The following is a 26021-nucleotide window of genomic DNA, read 5'->3' as shown; positions in this document are numbered from 1 at the left end:
AAGTAAAATTAATTTGAAATCCTGATGGTCGACGTTATTAACAGAAATAGAAGTGAAAGAGTCCGAATCTTTCAATTTCTCTCTCTCTCTCTCTCTCCCTCTCTCTTTCTCTCTCTCACTCTCTCTCTCTCTCTTTCTCTCTTTCTCTCTACTTCGCGAGGAATCAACATGAATCCCTGTTGTTGATTCATTCATATCACGTTTTCTTTTCGCATCCTCTTTTCTATTAATATCGCTTTTGCGTGTCCGTATGCACATTGCGATAAACGCAATGCGGAATGCTGATCGATCGAATTTGTTGATTATAAATAAATACTATTTAGTCTATTCCGAGGTTAAAACGAATCGGTCGGTGTAATCGACCGAAGCAACGATAGATATCACTTTTATTTGATTCTCTCTCTCTCTCTCTCTCTCTCTCTCTCTCTTTCTCTCTCTATCTATCTATCTCTATTTCTCTGTTTGTCTTTTTTTTTTCTCTTTCTCACGAGGTCTCACGTTGGTTGGTTGAATCCTCGAGTTCAATCTATGCGAGTGCGTTGCTCGTGACGGAATTTTAATTCGATAATTCTTAATATTAATAAAACGTGCTCGCTCTCTGTAGAAAGAAAAAGAGAGATAGAGACACAGAGAGAACGTAAGAGAGATAGAGAGAGAGAGAGAGAGAAAGAGAGAGAGAGATAGATATTGTACTATCGATTTTATATACACCGTTGGCTTGGCCTCTTTCGTTTATCTTTCTCTTCTGATATCATGCATATTAATAACTATACTAGACTTACTTATCTTTAAAAATGTTTCGTTTTCTTTAAAATACAGTATACACACATACGCACACATACATGTATGTATGTATTTAAAGATATATGTATGTATGTATGTGTGTGTGTGTGTGTGTGTGTGTGTGTGTATGTGTAAAGAAAATGAATCTCATATATTGTTCGACGCGTTTTCAAGTTTGGTTTTCCAATAATCGATTATAGAAAATGATTTTTCTTCCATTCATCGGATACAAATACGAAATTTTTAATATTTTTCTTCCATCGTTATTACATTTTTCAATAGAACAATTGCAAACTTTCAAGTTCTATACACCTTGTCTTATTATCTTCCATTCATGTTTCTCTTTTAGAATATTGTCGAGTAATCTAATCGATATTAGATCTATTTGTATTATATAAGTGGATAAAAAGAAATGTGACCTCGTCGGAAACCATTGTTTTGTTTTGTTTTGTTTTGTTTTGTTTTTTCTTTTTTTTTTTTTTTTTATTTTTTTAATTATATCCGAAAATAGAAATATTTAAGAAAAGTATAATTAATTTAATATTTCATTGATTTTTCCATAATGAGATAAAAGAATCACAAGTCATTATAAATATCTAAATTTATTATACTTACGTATAGTAATATATAGTAATATATAGTAATATATACGTAATTACTCGCAAAAATAATTTTATCCATATGAGATATAAGAATTATAAAATATTACATTCCATAGTACAGTTGGTTAAAAAAAAAAAGAAAAGAAAGAAAAAAAAAAAAGAAAGAAATAATAAAAAAGTAAAAATAATAAAAATAATAAAAGAATAAAAATATTGCGATAATAAATTATGAAAAAATTGAAAGACCTTTCAAAGAGATTCTTACGTATGTATATAGGTAAACATACATATATACATGTTGCTGATAATGACAGCATTGTAGATTAATGGTTTCTTCTTTTTTCTTTATTTTCTTTTTTTTTACGCCTATAATGGCATTCCAAATGGTCTATGCATAAAGTCATTTAAAACTTATCATTTAAACAAGAGAACTATCATACTTTGTTCACCTCTTCTATTCTCTGACAATCTAAGCGTGATCTAAGAACGCAAATATGCTTTCTGATGATAATGACCAAGTAAATTGAGCACATGTGCAAACTAATGATGCAAACGGTTTAATAAAACACATACATACATATATATATATATATATATATATATATATATTTATATATATATATAGACAGCTGTTTAAAAAAAAAAAAAAAAAAAGAAAAATAATTCATATTCTTTCAAGTACAATGTACAATCCATTTAATATTGTTATATGTCTTTCTATGCTCGCTTTTCAATAATCGATTATCGATAAAACGATTTTTCTCTTTCATCATCTCTTTTATCATTGAACATTAAGATCTTTCGAATGCAAAAGGAAAATGACCGAAGATATTCGAACAATAGATTCAAGGACTCATATCAAACCATCTATCCATAATAAAACCATATTAAAGCCATAGGTATAGTATAATTATATATATATATATAAACGTCGGTTTTTTTTCTATCAACTTGCATCTGTTTAAATTCACGTTTCGTCATGGCTTGCGAACGATTTTGAAGCGCGATGATAAAAATTCACGTACCTATGTATATAGGATCGTTTGAAAAGAGAAAAGGAAAAAAAAGAAAGAAAAAAGGAAAGAAAAAAGATATATATATATGTATATATATATATATATATTCTCTTTCTTTGTGTTACAAGGGTAACCTTTTGAAAATTAGTCGGCTCCACTCGACATGGAAATCGCATAATGCGTTAGCACTCGTCTCTCTTTCCTTCTTTCAGGATTATGAAAAAAACCTACTTATATTCTTTCTCTCCTTTTTTTCTCCCCACTCTTTTTCTCTTTCTCTTTGAATAGTATAAAAGAAGGTCCATTTAGAATTATGTAATATTATACTTTAAAGGTATTATTAGAATGTTCGTTAAATTATTATTAATAATATTTGTATTTTATTAATTTATTAATATTTAATAATATTTAATTAATAAATTATTTTTTATAATAATATTATTATTAATAAATTATGTAATAATATTTTTTTTTTACGAAACGATACACCTGTATTATTATATCGCTTTAGTATTTTTAAAGTAATTTAATAATTTTATTGTAAAAAAAAAAAAGAAAATAATAATAATAATAATAATAAAAGAAAAGAACTTTAGCGTAGGAAATATGCCAGAAAAGTTTATTGTTGAGAAATTAAAAAAAAGAAAAAAAAGAAGGAAAGAAGAAGAGAAATTCAAGAAAGTTTTATCGTGAAAAAAATATACACGAAAAAAAAAAAAAAAAGAAAAAAAAAAGAGAATTTTATTATATTCACCGGTTTGCGAAAATGAGAAAGAAGATCATTAAGCTCGTAACTCTCTCTCGGAGTTATTCGAGTAAGTACTTGCACCGAATTAATTAGACTTTTCTAACCGCCGTCTGTCGAAGGTGTTTCTTGACCTAGTTTTTTTTCCCCCTCTCTTTCTTTCTATTCTTTCTTCCTTTCTTTTTTTCTTTTTCTTTTTCTTTTTTTTTTTTTTTTTTTGTTTCCGAACGTTAGATCCAAGTATTTATTGTATGTATTTCAAGGTAGTTCAATGTAGTTCCCATGGGACTGAACAAAATAGTCTTCCAGACCACCTGCATTTCGAGATCGTCCGAAGAATCTACGACAAGTCTTTAAGTTTTATCTATCCTATACGTTTCTCTTTCAACGATCAATATCTCACATCTTTGCCAGATTCGTAACCTACTTTCTTTATTTAAACGATACATTCTCAAGTTTTCATTTTATATTATCTTTTAATGTCTTTTTTTTTCTTTTTTTTTTTTTTTTTACAAGTTAAAATTAATTTCGAATACAAAAATAAAGAGCAAAAAAGATACAACTAAATGAATGACTTCTTTGTGAAAATTCATGAGTTAGACTTTATTCGTCGTTTTTTATTTCATAATGATTTCTAATTTTTTTTTATTATATTATGGATAGATATATTGAATAGAAAGTAATTTGTGTGTATGTGTGTATGTGTGTATGTGTGTGTGTGTGTGTGTATGTGTAAGATATTGCGTTTTTAAATGGAAAAATTTTTCATCAAAATCGATGGAAAACCAGACTACGTCCATCTTCCCTCTCCAAATCGAACGAAATATCACACTACAGGGAATTGTTCGACCTTTAAATGTCGCTTCGATTTTAGCTTTCAAAGGCCATAGACATCGATTTATTCTGTCCATCCGATTACTATTTCATTCGTTGCGTTATACGAAGAGTGGATATTAACGATGATCCATTAAAATTTATTTTATAAAAATATAAATATATATATATATATATATATATATATATATAAATATTTATATAATATTCAAATAATATCATAAATATATATTATATAATATTTTATATATATATATATATATATATATATAATCAGTATAATTTGAATATCATATGTGTATAAAATGCTAATAAATAAATATAGAAAAAAAAAAGAATAATATTTATATTTATGACATTTATGTTATATAAAAATTGTACAGTGAAAAATTTTCGTATTACTTTCTAACAAAAATTTTAACATATATAGATAATGTCTAAAGTGATAAACGTTTAAAAACAAAAAAAAAAGAAAAACAAAAAAAGAAAAAAACAGAAAAGAGAGAACAGTCAAAAGAGATATTACATAAAATATGATTGTTTAACTTCGAATGTTAACCTCATACGAAAGCTTACAATTTGTAAACGCGTTTTACCGTTACGATACAAGAGGCAAAAAGGAAAGAACAAAGAGGGTGGGAAATAAAAGAGGGAGAGTTTACGAGGACGACAACGAAGTACGGTCCACCATAGCGACAGTCGGAGTCTATGAGAGTGTACAGTTATCGGAAACCGACGGTGACGGCCTTCTGGTGTAACAACAACGCCGCAAAACACACGATCGCGAGCCCCTCGAACGCACCTGTGTGCCATATCGATATACGCGTCCGCATGTCTTACGCCATTATATACGATGGTATGGACTCAACCAGATGTTCTTTTCTCTTTAAATATCAATGGTCAAAGATCGATATTTCGAATAGATCAAAACTTAGATCTTAATCAATTTTATCATAACTTTATTATCGTATCTATAAATTTATTTTGTTTCTATTTATTCGTTATTTATTATATTTATCTATACTGATTATTATTTGCAAATAGACAGATGTTCTTTTATATTTAAATATCTATTATTCGAAGATCGATATTTCGAATAATTTGAAATTTAGATCTTGATAAACATCGTCATAATTTTATCGTATTTATGTATTTATTTATTTTTATTTATTCGTTATTTATTATTATTTGCAAACGGACAGACGTTCTTTTCTCTTTTATATATCTTATGATTAAAGATATTTCGAATAAATCGAAATTTAGATCTTAATTAATTTTATCGTATTTATATATTCATTTATTCATTATTTATTCATATTTATTTATATTGATTATTATATGTAAACAGACAAACGTTCTTTTCTCTTTAAATATCAATATTTAAAGCTCGATATATCAAATATATCAAAGTTTAGATCTTAATCAATTTTATCATAATTATATATATTTATTAATTATTATTTATTCATCATTTATCATATTTATCTATATTGATTATTATTTACGAACGAGCATGGATTAAAAAAAAATAAACAATAAAATCTAATTTCTCAGGATAAAATATATACTTATTATATTTTGTCAATAAAATAACATTTTCTATATAACAAATAAAGAAATAATAATTCTAACATTTATATAAATATGAAGAAATTAACGTAACACATACACACACACACACACATATATATTTTATATTATAACATAGAGTATCAATTTTATAAGTGCTTTAAACAAGTAAGTACCTATAAATCGTTCAATAATTGCTTTCAAATATCGGTTCGGAATACTCAAATGATAGATATCTAATAATTTATTAGATATTCGAACCGGCTACCCGGTATACGCAAGAACACTCGTTACGTCGGCACGTTGTTTATGTTCTCGCAAGGAACTTTATGTAGGTAGAAGGAAAGAGTGAGAATGAAAGAGAGAGTGAGCGAGTGAGCGAATGAGTGAGTGAGTGAGTGAGTGAGTGAGTGAGTGAGTGAGTAAGTGAGTGAGTGAGTGAATAAGAAAAAGAGGGTGAGAAAGAGAAAGAAAGAAAGTTAAAGAGAAAGAGAGAGAGAGAGAGGGAGATAGAGAGAGAGAGAGAGAGAGAGAAAGAAAGAGGGAGAGAGAAAGAGAGTGAGTGAGGTGCTCCGATATCATTAGAGAGGCCATTCGAGACTCACGCCCCATTGTCCGAGGGCGACTTCTTGCTCTTACTTTTCTCTCCTTCAGATCCGTACCGTCTCGAGACAATGCCCCTCGTACCTGTATCGTGCATCATGTTTCACGGTCGTGAATCCCTTTTTGCTCTGGATGCGCGTACGCGTATCCGCTCTCGGTCAGTTTGGTCCAGCCGGTGGCGACGAAAATTTACAACAAGGACCACCGTGACGATGTATTCGACGACGACTCATACTCTTCTATTCATCTTTCTCCATCTCCCTCTTCCCATATCCTCCATCCTCATTTTTTCCAGTCCTCACATCTCCTCAACCCCTTTATCTCTTTCATAGGCTTCATTTTGTTCTATCTTTTATATTACCTTTAAATCTCTTTAACGTTCATACTTTTTTACCTCTACATATTCATAGTCTTTTCTTTACGTTCGACGAATTGCTTCGGATGATATCCATTCGATCATTTTCTCAAAGGAAGATTAAAAAAGTGAAAAAAAACTCGACCCTAATACGTTTAGAAAAGATCTTTCATTGATCCGATTTAAACGAAATAAATCGATGAAGATTGTAACGAATTGATTTAATTGTATGAGAACACGTTCGTTCTAAATTAAAGCGATCGACGATGATGCTTTTAGAATTTTCCTCTTTTTTTTTTTTTTATTTTTTTTTCTTTATTTTTTTTATTTTTTTCCCCTAACGAAAGCACTCGATCGATGGTTAATTTTGTTATATCAAAATTTTTGTAATTTAAAGTAACGAAAGTGCTCGATAGATGGTTAAACTTTTTATATTTAAAATAAATTTTGTTTAATAATCAAATTTTAATGGCGCCGAATGATGAAAATTTTTATTGAACAATAATTGACGTATAATGCATATAAAATAACTTTGTTAATTTTCTTTAACCTTTTGTTTCGTGTAGTTATTAGATTTGGCAAATGTGCGCCTCGAATGTTAGTTTATAAAAAAACTCTTGTAAATGATATTAATCGATAAAGTTTCATAGCAATGTATCATTATCTGTTTTATTTTAGAAAACAATACAACGAAGAAATTTAATTAAAAGTTTTTGCTATTATAGATAAACCTCTTATAACAGGAAGAATGCCTGCCGTTTTATATATTGAGAGAGTATTATAAAATAACAAAATATTATTATTTAACGAATACCAAAAAATAATATTTATATATGTATGTATATATATATATATATATATATGTAAAAAAAAAATTTACATTTGAAAAATTGACGTTTGAAAAAAAAGACTCGTGTTTCAAAGATTTGTTATATTTTGTTAAATTCTCTTTCCGATGAAACAATGAAAGAAAATATAAATCAAAGTTCTATTATTAATACTTTTTACAAATGTTTTATTCCCCAAAATAACAATACAAATAGAATGATGTATGATAATAGTGATATTAAAAATTCGAAAGAAAGATCTATAAGAAATTTTGAATTTCATCTTTACTATTGTATAATACAAATTGATTTTGCGTATTCTACCAAAATTTGGATTATTGAAAATCTGTTTTTAATAAATCTAATCTAGATTTTTGATTCTATCAAAAGCATTTTTCTAAAATTACCACATTATACGAGTGCTCTCACAAATGTCGGACTTTGTTATATTTAAAAATATATTCGTAAAATGCTTGTTATCTTTATCTTTTTTTTGTTTGAAAAACTAATATGAGAAAGAGATTAGATTTGAAAAATTTCCTTATTATTTAAAATAAGATGAAATTCATAAAAAATTAATATATACATCGAAGTAGTTAAGACGAATAAATGGATAACACTATACATTTCATATCGTGTTTTTCATCTCCTTAGGGTGAAATTTCGCCAATCAACTCATTTAAAAAATGAAATTAACACGCGGAATACTCCGAACGAATTCTGCACGAATGTACGTATCAATTTACAACTCATTCGTAAATATTTGCAATTAAGAGATATTTATCGTTCCATTTGTTTTTTTTTTCTTATTTTTTTTTTTTTTTTTTTTTTTTTTTACATCAAAACTTTACCAATATTAAGAACCAGTAAATATACTTGATTGGAGTAAGAGAAGAAATTAAAAGATAAAAAAGAAAAAAAGAAAAAAAAAAAAGAGAGAGAAAGAAAAAATCAAAAAAATTAATTACAATTTACAGAATGATAAATGTCCGTCAATGATACTCTCATCCATTCACAACGCGTTAATTGACTTAATCGTCGAAAGCTTTCAAGCAAACGCGGAAGTAGAGTGACGTAAAAGATAGTTCGTCATCTTAACGATCGATAGATTCTATCTTGGTTCTCTCGTAAATCCTAAACGACTTAGCTATCGTACGTAAGTGAGTAACTGAGTAAGTACGTAAGTACGTAGTGCAGTGCTTCTCGCGCGAACGTATTCCGTGTGCCTTCCGAGCAGGCTCCTAGACAATGCCGCTCTTGTATTCAATGGCGTAGGAACATTAAAAACGTTCACGGGCAAGAAATTTCAATGCTACTCGAAGCATTAAAATTCAGTTAGATGGTTCCGCGTGAACGAAAGTAGAACGATCGGTGAGGAAAGAGAAGAACCGGCTTGTGTGTCATACGTGGAAAAAAGGAGGGGGAGGGGTTGGAGGGGGTTGAGGGAAGGGAGACATTGATACGAAAGAATTTTTAATATCGTACGAAGAATCAAAGAGGAAGAAAGAGAGAAAGAGAGACAGAAAAAGAGAGAGAGAGAGAGAGAGAGAGAGAGAGAGAGAGGGAAAGAGACTTTTCTTTCTGAGGATATTAAATAATAAAGAAGATAAAAAAAATTCTTTTTCCTGTTTTCTTTCCTTTTCCTTTTTTTTTTTCTTTTTTCTTTTTTACCCCCTTTTTCGTACTTTTCTTTTCTCCTTTCCTCCAAACTCCCCTTAACATCTTCGATTTTAACCAACGAACAAGCTCGACGACTTTGAAACAAGATTCTACACGCGAGTTCTCTCGAGCGTGACCCCGAATGGCAAAACGAAGAAAGAAAATCAAAAACTCGCCGATCTTACCGCGTTTTCTCTTGCAAAGCGGTCTCTCTCTCTCTCTCTCTCTCTCTCTCTCTCTCTTTTTCTTTCTCTCTCTCGTACGCGTGCGATGCTTCGTCGCTTCTCTCGCACGTACCGAGACGTCCCACTCTTACGCATCATTTACGAACGCATCGCGTGGAAAGCCGAGATGGCGAGCAAGTTTTCTGATTTTAAGCGAATACCAGTGGCTACTCTCAATCTACTATATTTTTCTCTATGCACTAACTGCTCTATTCCCGTTGTCTTTCTTTCTCTTTCTCTCTCTCTCTCTCTCTCTCTCTCTCTCTCTCTCTCTCTCTCACTCTTAAATACGAACACGCTCCGGGCCAAGCGTAATGATTAATTAAGCTTTCCAAGAAAACGCTACAAGTGAAACTTTATTAGCGCTTAGTGGCACAGTTTACTCGAACGACGAACGTCACTGTGCTCCTCCTTCCTTCTTCTTCTTCTTCTTTTTCTTGTCCTTTTTCTCCTGTTTTCTTCTTCTTCTTCATCTTCTTCGTCTTCTTCGCCCTCTTCTTATTCTTTTTCTTCTTTTCTTCTTCTTTCTCTTCTTCTTCTTCTTCTTCTTCTTCTTCTTCTTCTTCTTCTTCTTCTTCTTCTTCTTCTTCTTCTTCTTCTACGGACGAGCCTTTACGCTATTAACGATTACCGTAGCGAAATGGAGTGGCGCCTACCGATCCAGTAGCTTCTCGGATAGCGAATCGAGACGGCCTCTCGTTCAAGATTAAAAGGTAATCTCAGCATCCTTCGATTTTCATCATGATTCCTCATCGTGAAAGAACGACTACTTCCGATCGGTTACTTACTTACCAAACGATTCATAATGATCAGCGTTCTTATGATCGTAGAAAAACAAAAAAAAAATTTTTATTAGTAGGTGCATACATCTGCGCAACTAATGCAATATTTACAAGTCGTTCAAAAGTACCATATAGGGAAATTCTATACGATAAATTGACCGTGGTTATGAATCTTTTTTTTATGAACGATCATTTAATACGGGAAAAATTTCATTTTCGAAATTATTATAGTTATATAGTTCACATTTAATTTCTAGAAAAGAACAAATTTAATCGAAGATATTAATAGTTCTCTAAATGATATTGATACAATCGAGAAATATTACGAGAAACTTTTTATAATTGCAATGAAATCAAAATTTTATCTTATATTCTGTGAATGATTAAAATCATCCATCTCGGTATTTACTGTATATAGAAAGAAAGAGAGAGAGAGAGAGAGAGAGAGAGAGAGAGAGAATATTACATATTATAAATATTAGACAAAAGATATAGAAAAGAAAAAGCACGCTTATAAAATTAATTATTATTACGTCAGAAATAAAAAAAAAATTGCAGAAAATAAGATATACTAAAAACGAGTTCTGTTAAATCATTAAAATAATATGTCAAACAAATTATCTTGACCCTTTTAGTAAATCTAGTGTTAATGTTCTAGATTGATGTAGCCATTTCTAGAGCTAATATCTCCCAAGTGGAAAATTATTATTAAAAATAAACCACTTTTATACCAAGTCGTTCAAAGTAACATCAGGGAAATTCTACGCTTGGCGTGCCCATCTGGAAAAGGTTAAAACCGCGTTCTTGAGATTTCTAGTTTAACGAAGCGAGATGGGTGGGAGATAAGAGAGATAAGAGGATCACTGCCACCGACAAACGCACTCAACGATTCGCAGGCTCGTAGAACTCAACCATTTCTGCGGCACGTTCTATCTAATATTCCTCAACACGAAAGATACACGTGTGGTAATTGCCGAAGAAACGCGAATCGTTTATGGTTTTATCTTCGTCATAGTACATGCTATGATGCTTGCTTCGCGATCATTTATGATATTATTTTAACATGTTGAGTATACCTTATGGGAAAAACTAACATTTAATTTTGTTGAGTATAATTAAAATCTTTTTAAGATTTATTCTTTTTTTTTCTTTTTTTTTATATAATATAAAACTTACTTAAAATAAAAATACATATATATATATATATATATATATATATAATATAATAATAATATATAATAATAAATAAATAAATATATATATATATGTATTAAAATATAAATCAATATAATATAATTCAATATAATGTAAATATGACGGTAAAATAAAAAAACAAAAATATTATGAAAATTAACGTTATTATTAAATAAGTATATCAATTTATATAAAAATGATTGACCAGACAACGCGTTAACAATAGAACTATTGATCTATTTAGACCACATTTATCAATTTGATAGTTATTTGAGAAAATAAAAGAACACTTCGTTCGTTATTATTTTTAATTTACTTAATTTTACAATAATAAATAAAGAAAAAGAAAAACTCGTCATTTTCGATAAATTTGATAGTTCTAATGTTGAAAATAACGATTAACAGTTGTTAATAGTTGTCACATTATATAATATATACATAACTATATATATCTAACAATATGATCAACAAAATCAATATATTTTTCGAAAATTCCAGTTGGATCATTTTTTATTTCAGATCGATACTGATTTTCATCGCACTCATGCTCGTCAACGTATCATCTTCATATATACCAGAAAAGTATCCGATCGAAGTAAGTTTTCACACAGGTGAATAATTTTTCTTGATTAATATTATAATCAATTTATTTGTATTAAATAAATCAAAGATTTTTTTTTTTTGTAAATAGTATAACGTAAATATTTGTGACGTTTAAATCTAAAAATAATATATTCCGACTTTTTGTACTTCGTTCAAGATCGCGATAACTTTAATCATGATTACGTTATTCCACAAATACGATATCTTCTCCTTGGCATTCCATCTTTCGTTGAATATTAATTTAATCCAGTTATGTGAATTAATACGAAAATTACGTCGACGTTATTCTTGGGTGGTACGAGAAGAATGATTAATTGACACCGAGCAGATTCCTAAATTACGAACGGGCAAAAGCCGAGCTCGTTTGCAAGGACGTTTCTTAAAACGGTAAGCGAGGGTAAATTGCAAAACGCAAATACGTGATATCGCGTCCGGCGTTATCATATCGTATTTCACCGGAATATCGCCAAACGTGCCCTCGAAATGAAACGGTTCTAGTAATCCGTTTGATTAAAGTTAGACAAAAACAAAACTGTATAAACGATCTTTCCGCGAAGAGAACATAGTACGTAGATATTTCCGTACGGAAAAAACATAATTACGACGTATTTTATAACATAAGATAACTGTCAACGTCAAATTACATATGTATATAATATCTAACGTTTCAAAATATTGTCGCGTGGTAAAGTTTTTCTATTTTCCAATCTTTTTTAAGTTAAAAATAATTGGATAATATATATATGACATTAAGTAATAAATATTTGAAATAGGATAGACAATACGGTGTGTGTACAAATTAATTGTTGATTTTACAAAAATCATTTTTATGCTGTTTAATTATACTATCGTTTTATAAATTTGATATAACTGACAATAGATCAGCAATAAATGGAACGTATAAGTAATATTAAATAATATTTGAAATAGATACAATAAAATGTCTTAAATTTAATCGTTGAATTTATAAAAATCTTTTTTATATTATTTATTTTTTATATTATATTATTTATACTTTTACAAATTTGAAATAACTTACAATAAATTAATAATAATTGAAAATATTATTGATAATAATAAGTAGCATTTGAAATAGACAGACAATATAGTTTTTGTTGAATTGTTAATTTTACAAAAATCTTTTTTTGTACTCAATTTACTATAGTTTCACAAATTTGAAATAATTGACAATAGATTAATAATAATCATTGTTAATTATAAGTAAATTATTTTATTTTTGAAGAAAAAGAAAAAACATTAAATTGTCTGTGTTGAAACTTTAATCTTATAGAAATCCTTTTTTATTTATGTCAATAATTTGTTCATAACCGTCAATGAATTAATAATAATTGTAAATTATATGTAATATTACATAGGTGCTTTGAAAATAGAAAACCATACAAGAGTATTAGAAATTTTATTCGTAACTTTATATTGATTTTATTTAAATTTAAATCTTACGATATATTACTTCAATTACAATTAAGACTCGTACACTCGGCATACTCATTAAAAAAAAAAAAAAAAAAAATCCTTTGAAATCGCAAATATATGTATGATATGTAAAGACATTACGAAAAGAAATGACAGAAAAGTTGATTTAATTACAACGATCATACTCACACAGTCAATATATAAAGAAAGATCGTTCGAAGTCTCGAATACACGTATATATATATATATACATATATATATATATATATATATATATAACGTAAATAATTAATTATAAGTAATATACATAGATTGAGTTTCGTTCGATAAATCGATAGAAATAAGCATGCCACCTGATGTTCGATCGTACGTATATTCCAATACGAATATTCCAATATGCACTATATACTTCGATCCCCAATATCTGCATTAATTATACAAACAAGTGACTCCGATATGTCTGTTTGATATTCGAAATGCGATTACTATGAAATCGGTAGTATCGTTTTTCTCACGTCGATTTAATTATTATCACCGAGAAACGAACTCGTTTCCTTTTTTTGCTTTCCTCTTCTTCTTCTTCTTCTTCTTCTTCTTCTTCTCCTTGCCACTATTCCTTCTCTCCCCTCTTCACCTCACGCCCTTTACCTTACACGCGTTCACGCATTGACTGAATTTAACGCTTTGCGTGTTGCCAATAAACTCCAAGTTGACCAAGTAAAATGCCGAGTTTCATCCTTTCCTCTGATTATTCTCGTTTATCTTCCAGGTTTATCATATGCTACAGGAGAGAACTCAATTTGGAATTGGTCGGGAGAATCGTGTGAGAGGTACTTGGGGTACCTGGAGCAGCTGGAGCGAATGTTCAAGAACCTGTGGCACGGGTATCCAATCTCAATCACGAGAATGCGTTCCTCTTCGGTAAGAGAGATTATCGAGAACGGCTTGACTTGTTTTTCAAATAATTAAATATGCTTATATGAGACAGAGAAGGAGAAAGAGAGAGAGAGAGAATTATTGGAAAATATTTCTTTGACAATTTTTTGTGTTTTTGACTATTTCTTTTTTTTCGATTCATTTTTAATAAATATCACGTTTAATAAGAAAGAACACTATTAAACAATATTGATTAAATTATTGTGTTTTTGATTATTTCTTTACTTTTTTCTTTTTCTTTTTTTGATTCTTTTTTCAGCTATTTCTTTTTTTCAATTCGTTTTTCGATCGATTAAATATTGTTTTTATTAGTATAAGAAAAAAAATCTATTGAACGATATTTCTTTGACAATTTTTTGTGTTTTTGACTATTTCTTTTTCTTCGATTCATTTTTAATAAATATCATGTTTAATAAGAAAGAACACTATTAAACAATATTGATTAGATTATTGTGTTTTTGATTATTTCTTTACTTTTCTCTTTTTTTTTTTGATTCTTTTTTCAGCTATTTCTTTTTTTCAATTCGTTTTTCGATCGATTAAATATTGTTTTTATTAGTATAAGAAAAAAAATCTATTGAACGATATTTCTTTGACAATTTTTTGTGTTTTTGACTATTTCTTTTTCTTCGATTCATTTTTAATAAATATCATGTTTAATAAGAAAAAACACTATTAAACAATATTGATTAGATTATTGTGTTTTTGATTATTTCTTTATTTTTTTTTTTTTTTTGTTTCTTTTTTCAGCTATTTCTTTTTTTCAATTCGTTTTTCGATCGATTAAATATTGTTTTTATTAGTATAAGAAAAAGAATTATTGAAGAATATTGATTAGACAATTTTTTGTGTTTTTGACTATTTCTTTTTTTTCGATTCATTTTTAATAAATATCATGTTTAATAAGAAAGGACACTATTAAACAATATTGATTAGATTATTGTGTTTTTGATTATTTCTTTATTTTTTTTTTTTTTTTGATTCTTTTTTCAGCTATTTCTTTTTTTCAATTCGTTTTTCGATCGATTAAATATTGTTTTTATTAGTATAAGAAAAAGAATTATTGAAGAATATTGATTAGACAATTTTTTGTTTTTGACTATTTCTTCGTCTCTGATTCTATTTTCGATTGATTAAATATCATGTTTAATATGAAAAAAAAATCTATTAGATTAGATTATTGTGTTTTTGATTATTTTTTTTTTCGATTCTTTTTTCGACTAATTAAATATCATTTTTATTCGTAATTGTATTATTGTATTTTTGATTGTCTTTGTTCTTTTTCGATTCGTTTTTCAACTAATTAATTATCATGTTTATTAGAATAAGAAAAAAAATTATTGAACGACATTTATTAAACAATTTTTTTTTGTCTTTTCAATTATTTGTTTCCATTCACTTTTTTTCGACTGATTAGATATCATATTTATGAGAAAGAAGGAAAATTATTAAAAAATATTTATTAAATAATATCTTGTCGCTTTTTTGCTTCATTTTGATCGTTTTCAGTTACGTTATTCTTTTTCAATTCTTTTATATATATATATTTATATATTTATATACGGGTTTTGAAACAACGTTCACGCATGTGCTATGAACTCATATCAGCGATATTGTCGTTGGTCTTGTCCCTAGAAATAAAAACAATACCAGTAACAATACAACAACAACTGTTTTTTCTATCTTACACTTAATAAACATTTATTTTATCAGAATGTTTTTCTCACGAATTCTCTTCTCTCGTGGTGTAATTAAAAAAAAGAAGAAAAAGAACAAAAATACCGTTATTCCTTTGAGGTCAGTTATTGATAAACATCCTAAACTGAAAACAAACAATAACAAGATAAATAGTATTTTACTAGGATGAAAAAAAAGAGCTTGATAATACTGCAATATACATTATGTTTATTATATACAATATACATTAATTTTAATCTTACTTTCTTTTTTTATTGGTTGATAATAGAATACGCGTTAAGAAATATTATAATCTTTTTCGTAACGAAATTTGTCGAAAACTGTAACGATTCCGAATAAAATGTAAAAATGAAAAAAAAGAAAAATGCGACGATTAAAGGAGCGTTTTTTTTTTTTTAGATTAAAAACAAGAGAGAAAAAAAAGAAAACAACATTTTACTCGTGGAAAAAAAAAATGTAATCTATGTATTGACGAAATTGTGGAATATTTGAAATTTCCGGGTTCAGGATTATTCTCCTTCTAAATCCTTGAACATTATCCAACAAGTTCCTAAGAGACTTAGAAATCGTGAATGATCTTGAAGAGCACCTTGTCTTTAGCTTTCCCTCCTTTTTACGGTATTCGAACAAGTTGAAACGATTACCTCCATAGATTACCTACAGCTCTGCCCTGCGAAATCCTCACGATCGATCGATTCGCATAGTACAGCGATTAGATCAGGATAGAATGCAAAGCTTCTAAGATAATGACGCGTTTGCACGGCACCGTTAGCTTTTCGCGCGATCCAATCGTAACCAGCTGTTCGAATGAGAAAACGAATGGATCGTGTCTAAGCGAAAAGAAAGACTCGCCGATCTTTCCTACGAACATGTTTCTTCCTCGATCGCGATAAGAAATAGGATCGCGTGAACCTCGATCGTTTCATTCTAATCGATTCGAATAAAGAGACGAACACGCGAAGTAAATGGAGAGACACTGTCAACGACTCGATTCGCGTGCAAAACCTAATCTACTCTATGTTCTAAATAAAAAGATAGAGATTTATTTCTAATATTGTTTTTCTGAAACATTACAAATTTGTTACGTAAGATGGGAAGATAAATTTCATTGAATTTTTATTATGATATATGGTTAATGATAGGATTAATATTGCTTGATTAGAAATCGTTGGTAATTTTTCTTTCCTTTTTTTTTTTTTTCTTTTTTTATAGATTCATAACTTAAGATGATGACATAATTTAATTTTAATATTAGAATATAATTACAATTATATTAATATGATTTTATTAGAAGCTTCTGGGTATTGTTTAGAATTGCTTAAATATAATTTTTAATAGATTGACAATTTACGATTTCAAACGATTTCAGATAATTTATTGAATTTTAATTAGAATGTAGTTAAAACTATATTAACTATAACTTCGTTAGAAACTGTTGGCCATTGTTTTGAATTATTTGTTTATAACTTTTGATAAGTTTAAAAATTGATGACGTAAGATGACGATAAAATTTATTAAATTTTAATTAGAGTTTAATTATAATTATATTATTATTGCTTCGTTAGTAACTCTTAGTCATTGTTTAAAATTATCTGCCTATATCTAATTATTGATAGATTACAAATTCGTGACGTAATATGAAGGTAAAATTTATTAAATTTTAATTGAGGTATAGTTATAATTATATTAGTATGGCTTCATTAGAAACTGTTGGCCATTGTTTAGAATTGCATGTCTATAACTTTCGATGAATTAAAAATTCGTAATATCAGATGAAGATAATATTTATTAAGTTTTAATTGGTGTATAGCTATAATCATATTAATATGGCTTAATTAGAAACTCTTACCCATTATTTAAATTTGCCTATCTATAATTTTAGATAGATTACAAATTATTGATATAAAACGAAATCGAACTTTATCGAATTTTAATGAAGTTATGATTATCAAACAGTATAATTTAACATCAGTATAAAATGATTAAAAATTGTTGGTCGTTTTTCTGGTTCTTTTTTTTCATTTTTTTTTTTTTAGAATTGCACAACTCTGACTTTTGATAAAAATGAAAATTTTCAAGTTTCTTTGTTACAAACATTTATTAAAGTTGAATATCAACGAAACTTTACAAAAAAATTTCTCACGAGATATTTTCGTTTAATATTTCAAATAAATAAAAAGAACATTGTTCAAATATTATTATAAAAAATTGTATTATAATGAAAAATTAAAAGATTACTAAAGTTAACGAATAAGATTAATTATAATCAGTTCGATTAAAATTTTTGAAAATAAGATTTAAATGAAACGCGAACACTGACAACACAGAAGAATATTGATTTCTAATTCGTGGATTATTGTCATTAAAAAAAAAAAAAAAAAAAAAAAAAATAAATAAATAAATAAATAAAAAATAAAAAGAGAGATAAAAAAAACAAAAAAAGAATAAAAATGATGTTCGTGTTCAAATGTAAATGAATATTCGTAACGATTTCAGAAAAGATTTAAGAAAACGAAGCGTTATCACGGACAATGGCATGACACAAAACAAAAGGCCCATTTGTATCGGCACATACAAGAGATATCATACGTGCAACACACAGGTAAGTTATACGCAGGTAATACATACCTATCATATACATAATGTATTTGATGGAAAGAAAACTTTGAAATCCACGATGAAATTTTTCCTTCCGAGGGGTGCGAAACGAGTCACGAGTCAGGAACAAATCATCGCGATGGCCAATTAAGAGACCGTATGCTCGGCCGTGATTTACGTCGTGCCGTCGACGTTCCTTTAAAATTCATAAGAACGATCACCTTTTTTTCTTCTATCTCTCTCTCTCTCTCTCTTTCTCTCTTTCTCTCTCTCTTTCTCTCTTTCTTTCTCTGTCTTTCTCTTTCTCTCTTTCTCTTTATCTCTCTATCTCTTTCTATCTCTCTTTCTTCAAAGGACAAAGACTTTTCTTTCGATCGGCTTCAACGTTCTTCATGAGAGTAACATTCGTTTTAATAAATAAAATGGACATATTCAAATTTCAAAACAATTTTGAAAATTATTAACAAATTGACCGCCACAATGGTCATTGCCCATGAATATCAATCGTTTTCTCAGTAAGATCGTAGTTCAATGAATCATGATTTAATATCTAATTAAGTACGAATCGTTCTTTCATTTCTTTTCTTTTTCTTTTTCGTTTTTTCGTTTTTTTTTTGTTTTTTTTTTTTTGTTTTTTCTTTCGCTTTCAATCTTCGTAAAAAAACTTTTTTACAATTTTAATATTCCTCGAAATTATTCTTTTGATCAATTAATTAATTGATTTGAAATATTGTTTAATACAAGATATCATTGTATTATTTAAATGGAATAATTTTTTTTTTTTTTTTTTTTTTTTTTTTTTTTAATGTTTACCGTTTAATTCTTAACAATTTTATATGAAGATATTGTTTATTATAGCAAAGTTTTAATATAGTAATTTTTATAATATTAATTTAATAAAATCTTGTTATTCTTAATAATTTTAATCAATTCATGTTAAGATTTTATGTAATATAATTAAATTTTGACAATTATAAAATAGCATCTAACAATATTGAACAATTAAATTTTAGAAAATATTAAATAAATTTGACATTGAATTGAATTGTTAATCTTACAAAATTTCTTTTTTCTTTTTTTTTTCCTGTTTAATCATACTATCTTTTTATAAATTTGAAATAATTCAAAGTGAATTATTAATAATTACAGATTATTAATAAAATTATTTAACCTTTGAAAAGGAAAATATATCAAAGTATTAATGTAACATTATTTATTAATATTACTATGTCATTTAATTATACTATCGTTTTATATATTTTAAATAATCAAAAATTATATGTAATATTATGTAACTCTTAAAAAGGATTGATTTTAGAAAAATCTTTTTTCTATTTTTTAATTATACGTACAAAATAGAAACAATTGAAAAAAAATTAATAATAATTATAAATTATAAGTAAAATTAAATTAAATTAAAATTAAAAATAAAATTAGAAAATCTAAAATTAGAAATTATATTTATATTTTTATATTTATCTATTTCCTATTCCATAATCTACATTTTACAATTATAAACTTATAACAATCAAAATTCCATTGTGATCTCCAAAATGTATGAATAATTATGTGTCAGTCAACATGTTAAATCAAAATATTAGGAACTTTCTATTAGAATTAACGAAGTTGACCAAAAGTTTTTAAATGGGTCAAAAGTTCTTAAATGAGTCGAAAGTCCCCAATTAATTAAAAAAAAAAAAAAAAAAAAAAAAAAAAAAAAAAAATTGATTACTCTTTTACCGAGATTTTTTAAACCTTTTATTTTTTTACATTGTAAAATTACAAATTTAAAAACTTTTTTACAACTTGTAACAAAATTAATCTAAAAAGCGTTGAAAGGTAGTAATTGAGTTGTAAAATTGTTTACCATGGCTCTGCTAGCCTGCCATAAATAACTTTTGACCTATTCTCGTATATTCGAATTAATCAAATGTTTTCAATAATTTCATTAGGAATGTCCGAACTTTGCCGAGGACTTACGAGCGGAACAGTGCGCTAGATACAATGGAAGAAATTACAAGGGACACATCTACACTTGGATTCCATTTTTGGATGGTAAAAGTTTTACTTTGTATATTTCTCAATAGAAAAAAAAAAAAAAAAAAAAAGAAAAAAGAGAAGAAAAAAAACCGGTTAAATACTATCTTAAATCTCGTCGCAAACGTGACGACGGAACGTTGGTCGATAAACTTCCGGCTCCTTTTGAAAAAAAAAAAAAGAAAAAGAAAAAAAGAAAAAAAAAAAGAAAAAAAATTGCAATTATCCTTCTTCCTCCTCAGCGCCGAACTCGTGCGCGCTCAATTGCCGTGCAGTCGGGCAGCGTTTTTACGCAACGCTTGAACCGGCAGTAATGGACGGCACACCCTGCGACGGTCCAAATCTTCGTGGACATAATGCCGGAATTTCAATGGAACGTACGGAACGTTGGCTCTGTGTCGCTGGACAATGCAAGGTAGGCACCTACACTCTATGTATACATCCGTTTACATAGATACCTCTATTATATGGATATATGTTAAACATACATACGTATGTAGGTGGTTAATATAACGTTAAATAATTCGTATAACACTTATATAAATGGATAACATAATGGTTAATATCATATATAAAATATATAGATAACTGTATGTAATTTGTATAACATATATAAATATCTAATATATAAATATGTAACATAACGAGTATAATTAAATGTATTATACATACTTATATACATTCATATAACATATAAGTATGATATACATTTAATAAAAATAATAATTCACAAAAATAAACAATATATGTGTAAGAATATGAATTTAATCGGATATAGAAATATTATAACATTTAAAAAAAAAAAAACCTATATACCTATTCGTATACTATTATATAGTACTATTATATGTACTTGGAATCTTCTTTTTCTTCATTGTTTCTTATTTCAAAAATTGATGATGTTATAATGTATGTTTATAAAAAAAAAAAAGAAGTAATACAAATACTTTGATAAAATTAATTTTTTTGAATATTAGTCCGTAGGTTGCGACGGTGTGATTGGTTCAGGGGCAACGATGGATGCTTGTGGTGTTTGTGGAGGGCGAGGACAAGGTTGCAGACTATTCGAAGGTATCTTCATGGAACCAATCCTACCAAAGGGTCATCATTCGATAACGACGATCCCAAAAGGTGCTATGTCTCTGAACATCTCCGAGTTACGTTTCAGCGCAAATTTCTTAGGTAACCTTTGCACTTTTCCTGGTCGTCTTTAATTATCTAATTGACGTTAAATTAAATATTTTTAAAGAAAGTTCCTATAATAATCTAATCGAAAATAAATCAAAAAACTTATTACTAGTTAGATATATTAATAGATCTATTATATAAAGAAATAGAAATATTATGTGTCGTGTTTTAATTAATTGGATATATCTTAAATACGTTGAAGGCATTTGTGGCATATAATTTTTTAATATAAATAATGTGTATGTTTGTGTATGCGTATATTTTGTACAATTTCTTAACATATATAATATATATACTTTTTTTACAATCTTTTAATATATATGATATATAATATGTTTTTAAATATTTCAAATATATATAATTAAATAAAATATGTATATAATTATCATCATATTATACGTGTATAATTATCATAATTATATGTATAAAATTATATGTATAATGTCATATTTATGCACATTTAAAATATATTGAATTAATGATAATACACAGGTATGTAAGTTTCAAGGTACTTTAAAAAAAAAAAAAGAGAGAGAAAGAAAAGAAGAAAAAAAAGAAAAAAAAGAAAACGTTGAATGAAGAATAAATAAAAATTGAAATGTTCTCGTCGAACAAAAGGATAGAATAAAATCGATCGAAAGTTAACCAAGTATCAATCACCTTGCAGCACTCAGGGACAGCAATGGCAGTTACGTTCTAAACGGGCCCTGGTCTTACAGTCCCAGTGGCACTTATAAAGCGGCTGGCACGACATTAACATACCAAAGGGGAGATAGAAACCGCTTGGAGTGCATCTTGGCGACTGGACCGTTAAACGATTCTCTGCAGTTAGAAGTACGTTAAAATCGTTTCGAACGATCCTTCGAATTCAATTTATATATCTATGTATATATACCTATTCACGTACTTGGATCATTTTTTTTTTCTTCATAGATCTTATTTCAAGAATTAAATCCCGGCGTTCTCTACAAATACATGTTACCACTGAAAGAAACATTAAACGGAGTAGGAGGAGGAGGAGGAGGAGGAGGAGGAGGAGGAGGAAGAGCAAGAGGAAGAGGTGGAAGAGTAGATGGAAGAGGAGGTGGAGGAGAAGGAAGAGGAGGAAGAGGAGGAGAAGGAGGAGGAGGAGGTGGAGGAGAAGGAAGAGGAGGAAGAGGAGGAGAAGGAAGAGGAGGAGGAGGAGGAAATTTATTACCTCCAATTTTCAATGCAAGTAAGAAAGTATGATGCTCTTTAATTAATCATCAATTATAAAATTTTACAAAAGCTTGAGAACCACTGAGATACTCTCTTAATTTCACTTTAATATATCGTATATGATATATCGTATGCGTAGATATATCTAATACATGGGACACGATGAACAGATTCTAATTCCATAGTCAAAGCTCTCTAGGGCTATATACAGAAATTATTTACTCATTAATCAAATGGCTAATACATAATTGCGTGCGTGATTACAGTATCAAGCAATGATCAAAGAGGCAATGAAATTCCCGATGGTGGTTCTCATGGAATCGTTAATACTCCCCCGACGAGAACGTAAGTTTTCTTTATCAAAGACGATTTTACTATTTAATAATCACGAATTAAATATTTTCAATTATAATTTATCTTTGATAATTATTAAAAGAAATAGAAAATTTATTTAATTTGTTCTCTTTTAGATCCATTCATAGAACTGATTTTTCTCAGTCGCGAGGATTTATTAATTACAATCGTACAAGACACGCGTCACGAACGGAAGAAATGAAACGTCCACCGACAATAGTAATGGCCGGTGATCAGCCTAATTCAAAAACAAAAAAGAAAAAGCGCAAGAAGTTTGTCTGGAAAGTAGCTACGGCCTGCTCGAAAGAGTGCGGGGGAGGTAATTATTATTATTATTATTATTATTATTATTATTATTATTATTATTATTATTATTATTATTATTATTATTATTGTTATTATTGTTATTATTATCATTTACAAAACGTGTAAGTTCATCCCATTTTTCTTCGCTTTTCTTTCTCTCTTCGTATACTGTTTTTTTTCTCTCTTCTTTTTTTCTTTCTTTCTTGCTTTCTTTCTTTCTTTTTTCTTTTCTTTTTATAACGAAATGTCGTACGATTGCCTGAAGCAATTAAGAAAAATGTGGATAATGAAAGGTCGCCATAGATGCCGCGTTCATTTAACGTTCATCGAGTAAAGCGTGGGAAGCGAATCGAGACGCATTCGTTTCGGTGTAATTGCACATTAGGAGAGAAAGATAGTGATAGAAAGAGAGAGTGAGAGAGAGAGAGACAGAGAGAGAGAGAGAGAGAGAAAAACCACCATCAAGTTCGTTTATTCCTCACGAGGTTAATCTCTTCGGAGATAAGCTTTTTTTATCCTTCGAAACACTTTTTAATTTATTTTATTTAAATTTAGCAAATTTTGTTAGCTTTAAATTTGATATATTTATTATTGTAATAACCATTTTCAATGGTTATAATATTTAAAATCAATACTTAACGTTGTACGTGTATTCTTGAAAAGTTTGGGAGATAAATTAAAATTTAACCATACCTTAAAGGAAACTTATTAACTCTCATTCTCTCTCTCTCTCTCTATCTCTCTCTTTCTCTCTTTCTCTCTCTCTCTTTCTCTCGAAACGAAACGAAACGAAACGAAAATTCGAACTAAATTTAATTTAATTGCGATATTTCCAGTGGGCGAGCTTCTTAATTTAATATCGTCGAATAAATTCCATTTATTTTTTAATTAAGATCATAGGATATTCCTTATACTCTCGTCATTATTAAAACAATTGCAATGTGACGAATGAATACTTTTGAAAGTAATTGAATATAAAGAAAAATTATATTGTTTATTTTTTTATACCTTTTTATGCGCCTAAAAGTAGGCAACACTTGTTACTTGTTCGATAAGGTCGCTTTCTAACATCATCTATCACTAAGAAACTTTCTTCGGTCTCTTTAGTAAGCAATATTTTGTTATATGGAAATGTTTTGTTATATGGAAATGTTTTGTTACATTATTGCACGACAGTGTTGCCTACTATTATCGGCCGAATACGAAGTGTTGCCTATTATCAGGCGTTATTAATAATATTCATATATCAATAATTATAAAAGATTAACGAATAATAATAATATAAACAATTATTATTAATAATAATATACATATTTATTGTCTTATAACGAAGCAATATAATATATAAAATATTTAATCATATCGATTCGGATAACAAATTAATTGATATAGAACTTCTACATGGAAAGAGGCCAGAACGAATTGCTTAAATTTAGATTGACACGATGAGGGTACCTAAGGAAAAGAAAAAAAAAGTCATTGCCTTTGTAATTTCTCAATCCGGAAATGAAATTGTCTTGTAAAGTGACACTTGAAAGAGGAAACAGAGATAAAGGAAATGCCGATACTTGTTGCTTCTATTATTATATTGTGTTAAAACAAAGATGGACAATTGATCGTAACAAGTAGATAAATAAAGAAAATCTTTCGTATGTTTTAGGCATCCAAACGTCAATTTGGACGTGTGTGCGTGAGGATAGCGAAACAATAGCACACGAAAAACGTTGTCGTAATTCGGAAAAACCTGTTGCTTCAAAAGTGACGCGATGTAACGAACAGCCCTGTCCAGCCAGGTAAATTTTGAATCAAATGAATATAAAATTGTTTAATTATAAGGAAAAAAAAAATTATTCCTTTTATTTTCGTTTTTTTAAAATGATTATTCTTTCGCGTCAGATGGAGAGCAGATAATTGGAGCGAATGTTCAGTCAGCTGTGGCGTTGGCAGACGAACGAGAAAACTCGAATGTGTGCAAGAATTAAATTCGAGATTGACGATGCGTGTTGCGTTAGGTGCTTGCGTTCAACCACCCGATTTAAAGACCGTAGAACTTTGTTCGAAGCCAGCCTGTCCGATTACGAATACACCTGAACTGAGAAATATGGAACCATTGTCAGTATCAATACCTTCATCATCGACGGCTGAAACTTATTCACAATCTACGCAGAAATGGAATGTTGGAACTTGGAGTCCAGTAAGTAAGATATAATGAATAATGAATGATAATGTGTACGATGATAATGATCAATCATATAATACTTTTGTTTTATTTATTTATTAGGTTTGGAAACTATGAAACGGGTGTTGAATGAAAATAAATAACTAAACAAAAACGCCCGTTTCATAATTTCCAACCTAATTATTTATTCTTTTAATAACTTTATTCTTATAATAACTTTTATATTAGATGCAATTATAAATAAGATCTATTTATTTTTAAAACTTTAAATCTTTGTCAAATTATTTGTTACAAA

The 26021-nt window shown here is 28.3% G+C and overlaps 1 protein-coding gene across 1 annotated transcript in view; it reads left to right on the top strand.

Annotated features, from left to right (window-relative positions):
- The window catches only part of LOC118450365 (thrombospondin type-1 domain-containing protein 4), a 76144-nt gene that overhangs the window by 46400 nt on the left and 3723 nt on the right, over positions 1-26021 (top strand). The window contains exons 3-14 of the mRNA XM_085662105.1: positions 11713-11788; positions 14000-14151; positions 18361-18466; positions 20415-20517; positions 20742-20914; positions 21477-21681; positions 22355-22521; positions 22621-22903; positions 23154-23232; positions 23358-23560; positions 25208-25340; positions 25444-25741. Coding sequence (XP_085518231.1) covers positions 11713-11788; positions 14000-14151; positions 18361-18466; positions 20415-20517; positions 20742-20914; positions 21477-21681; positions 22355-22521; positions 22621-22903; positions 23154-23232; positions 23358-23560; positions 25208-25340; positions 25444-25741 — 1978 coding nt within the window. The remainder of the gene's footprint in view (positions 1-11712; positions 11789-13999; positions 14152-18360; positions 18467-20414; positions 20518-20741; positions 20915-21476; positions 21682-22354; positions 22522-22620; positions 22904-23153; positions 23233-23357; positions 23561-25207; positions 25341-25443; positions 25742-26021) is intronic.

The sequence above is a fragment of the Vespa mandarinia genome, chromosome 17, assembly GCF_050613455.1.
Source record: "Vespa mandarinia isolate Hongniang chromosome 17, ASM5061345v1, whole genome shotgun sequence".
Classification (NCBI taxonomy): domain Eukaryota; kingdom Metazoa; phylum Arthropoda; class Insecta; order Hymenoptera; family Vespidae; genus Vespa; species Vespa mandarinia.
Note: the sequence above shows the minus strand (reverse complement) of the source record. Positions and strands in the feature narration are given on the sequence as shown.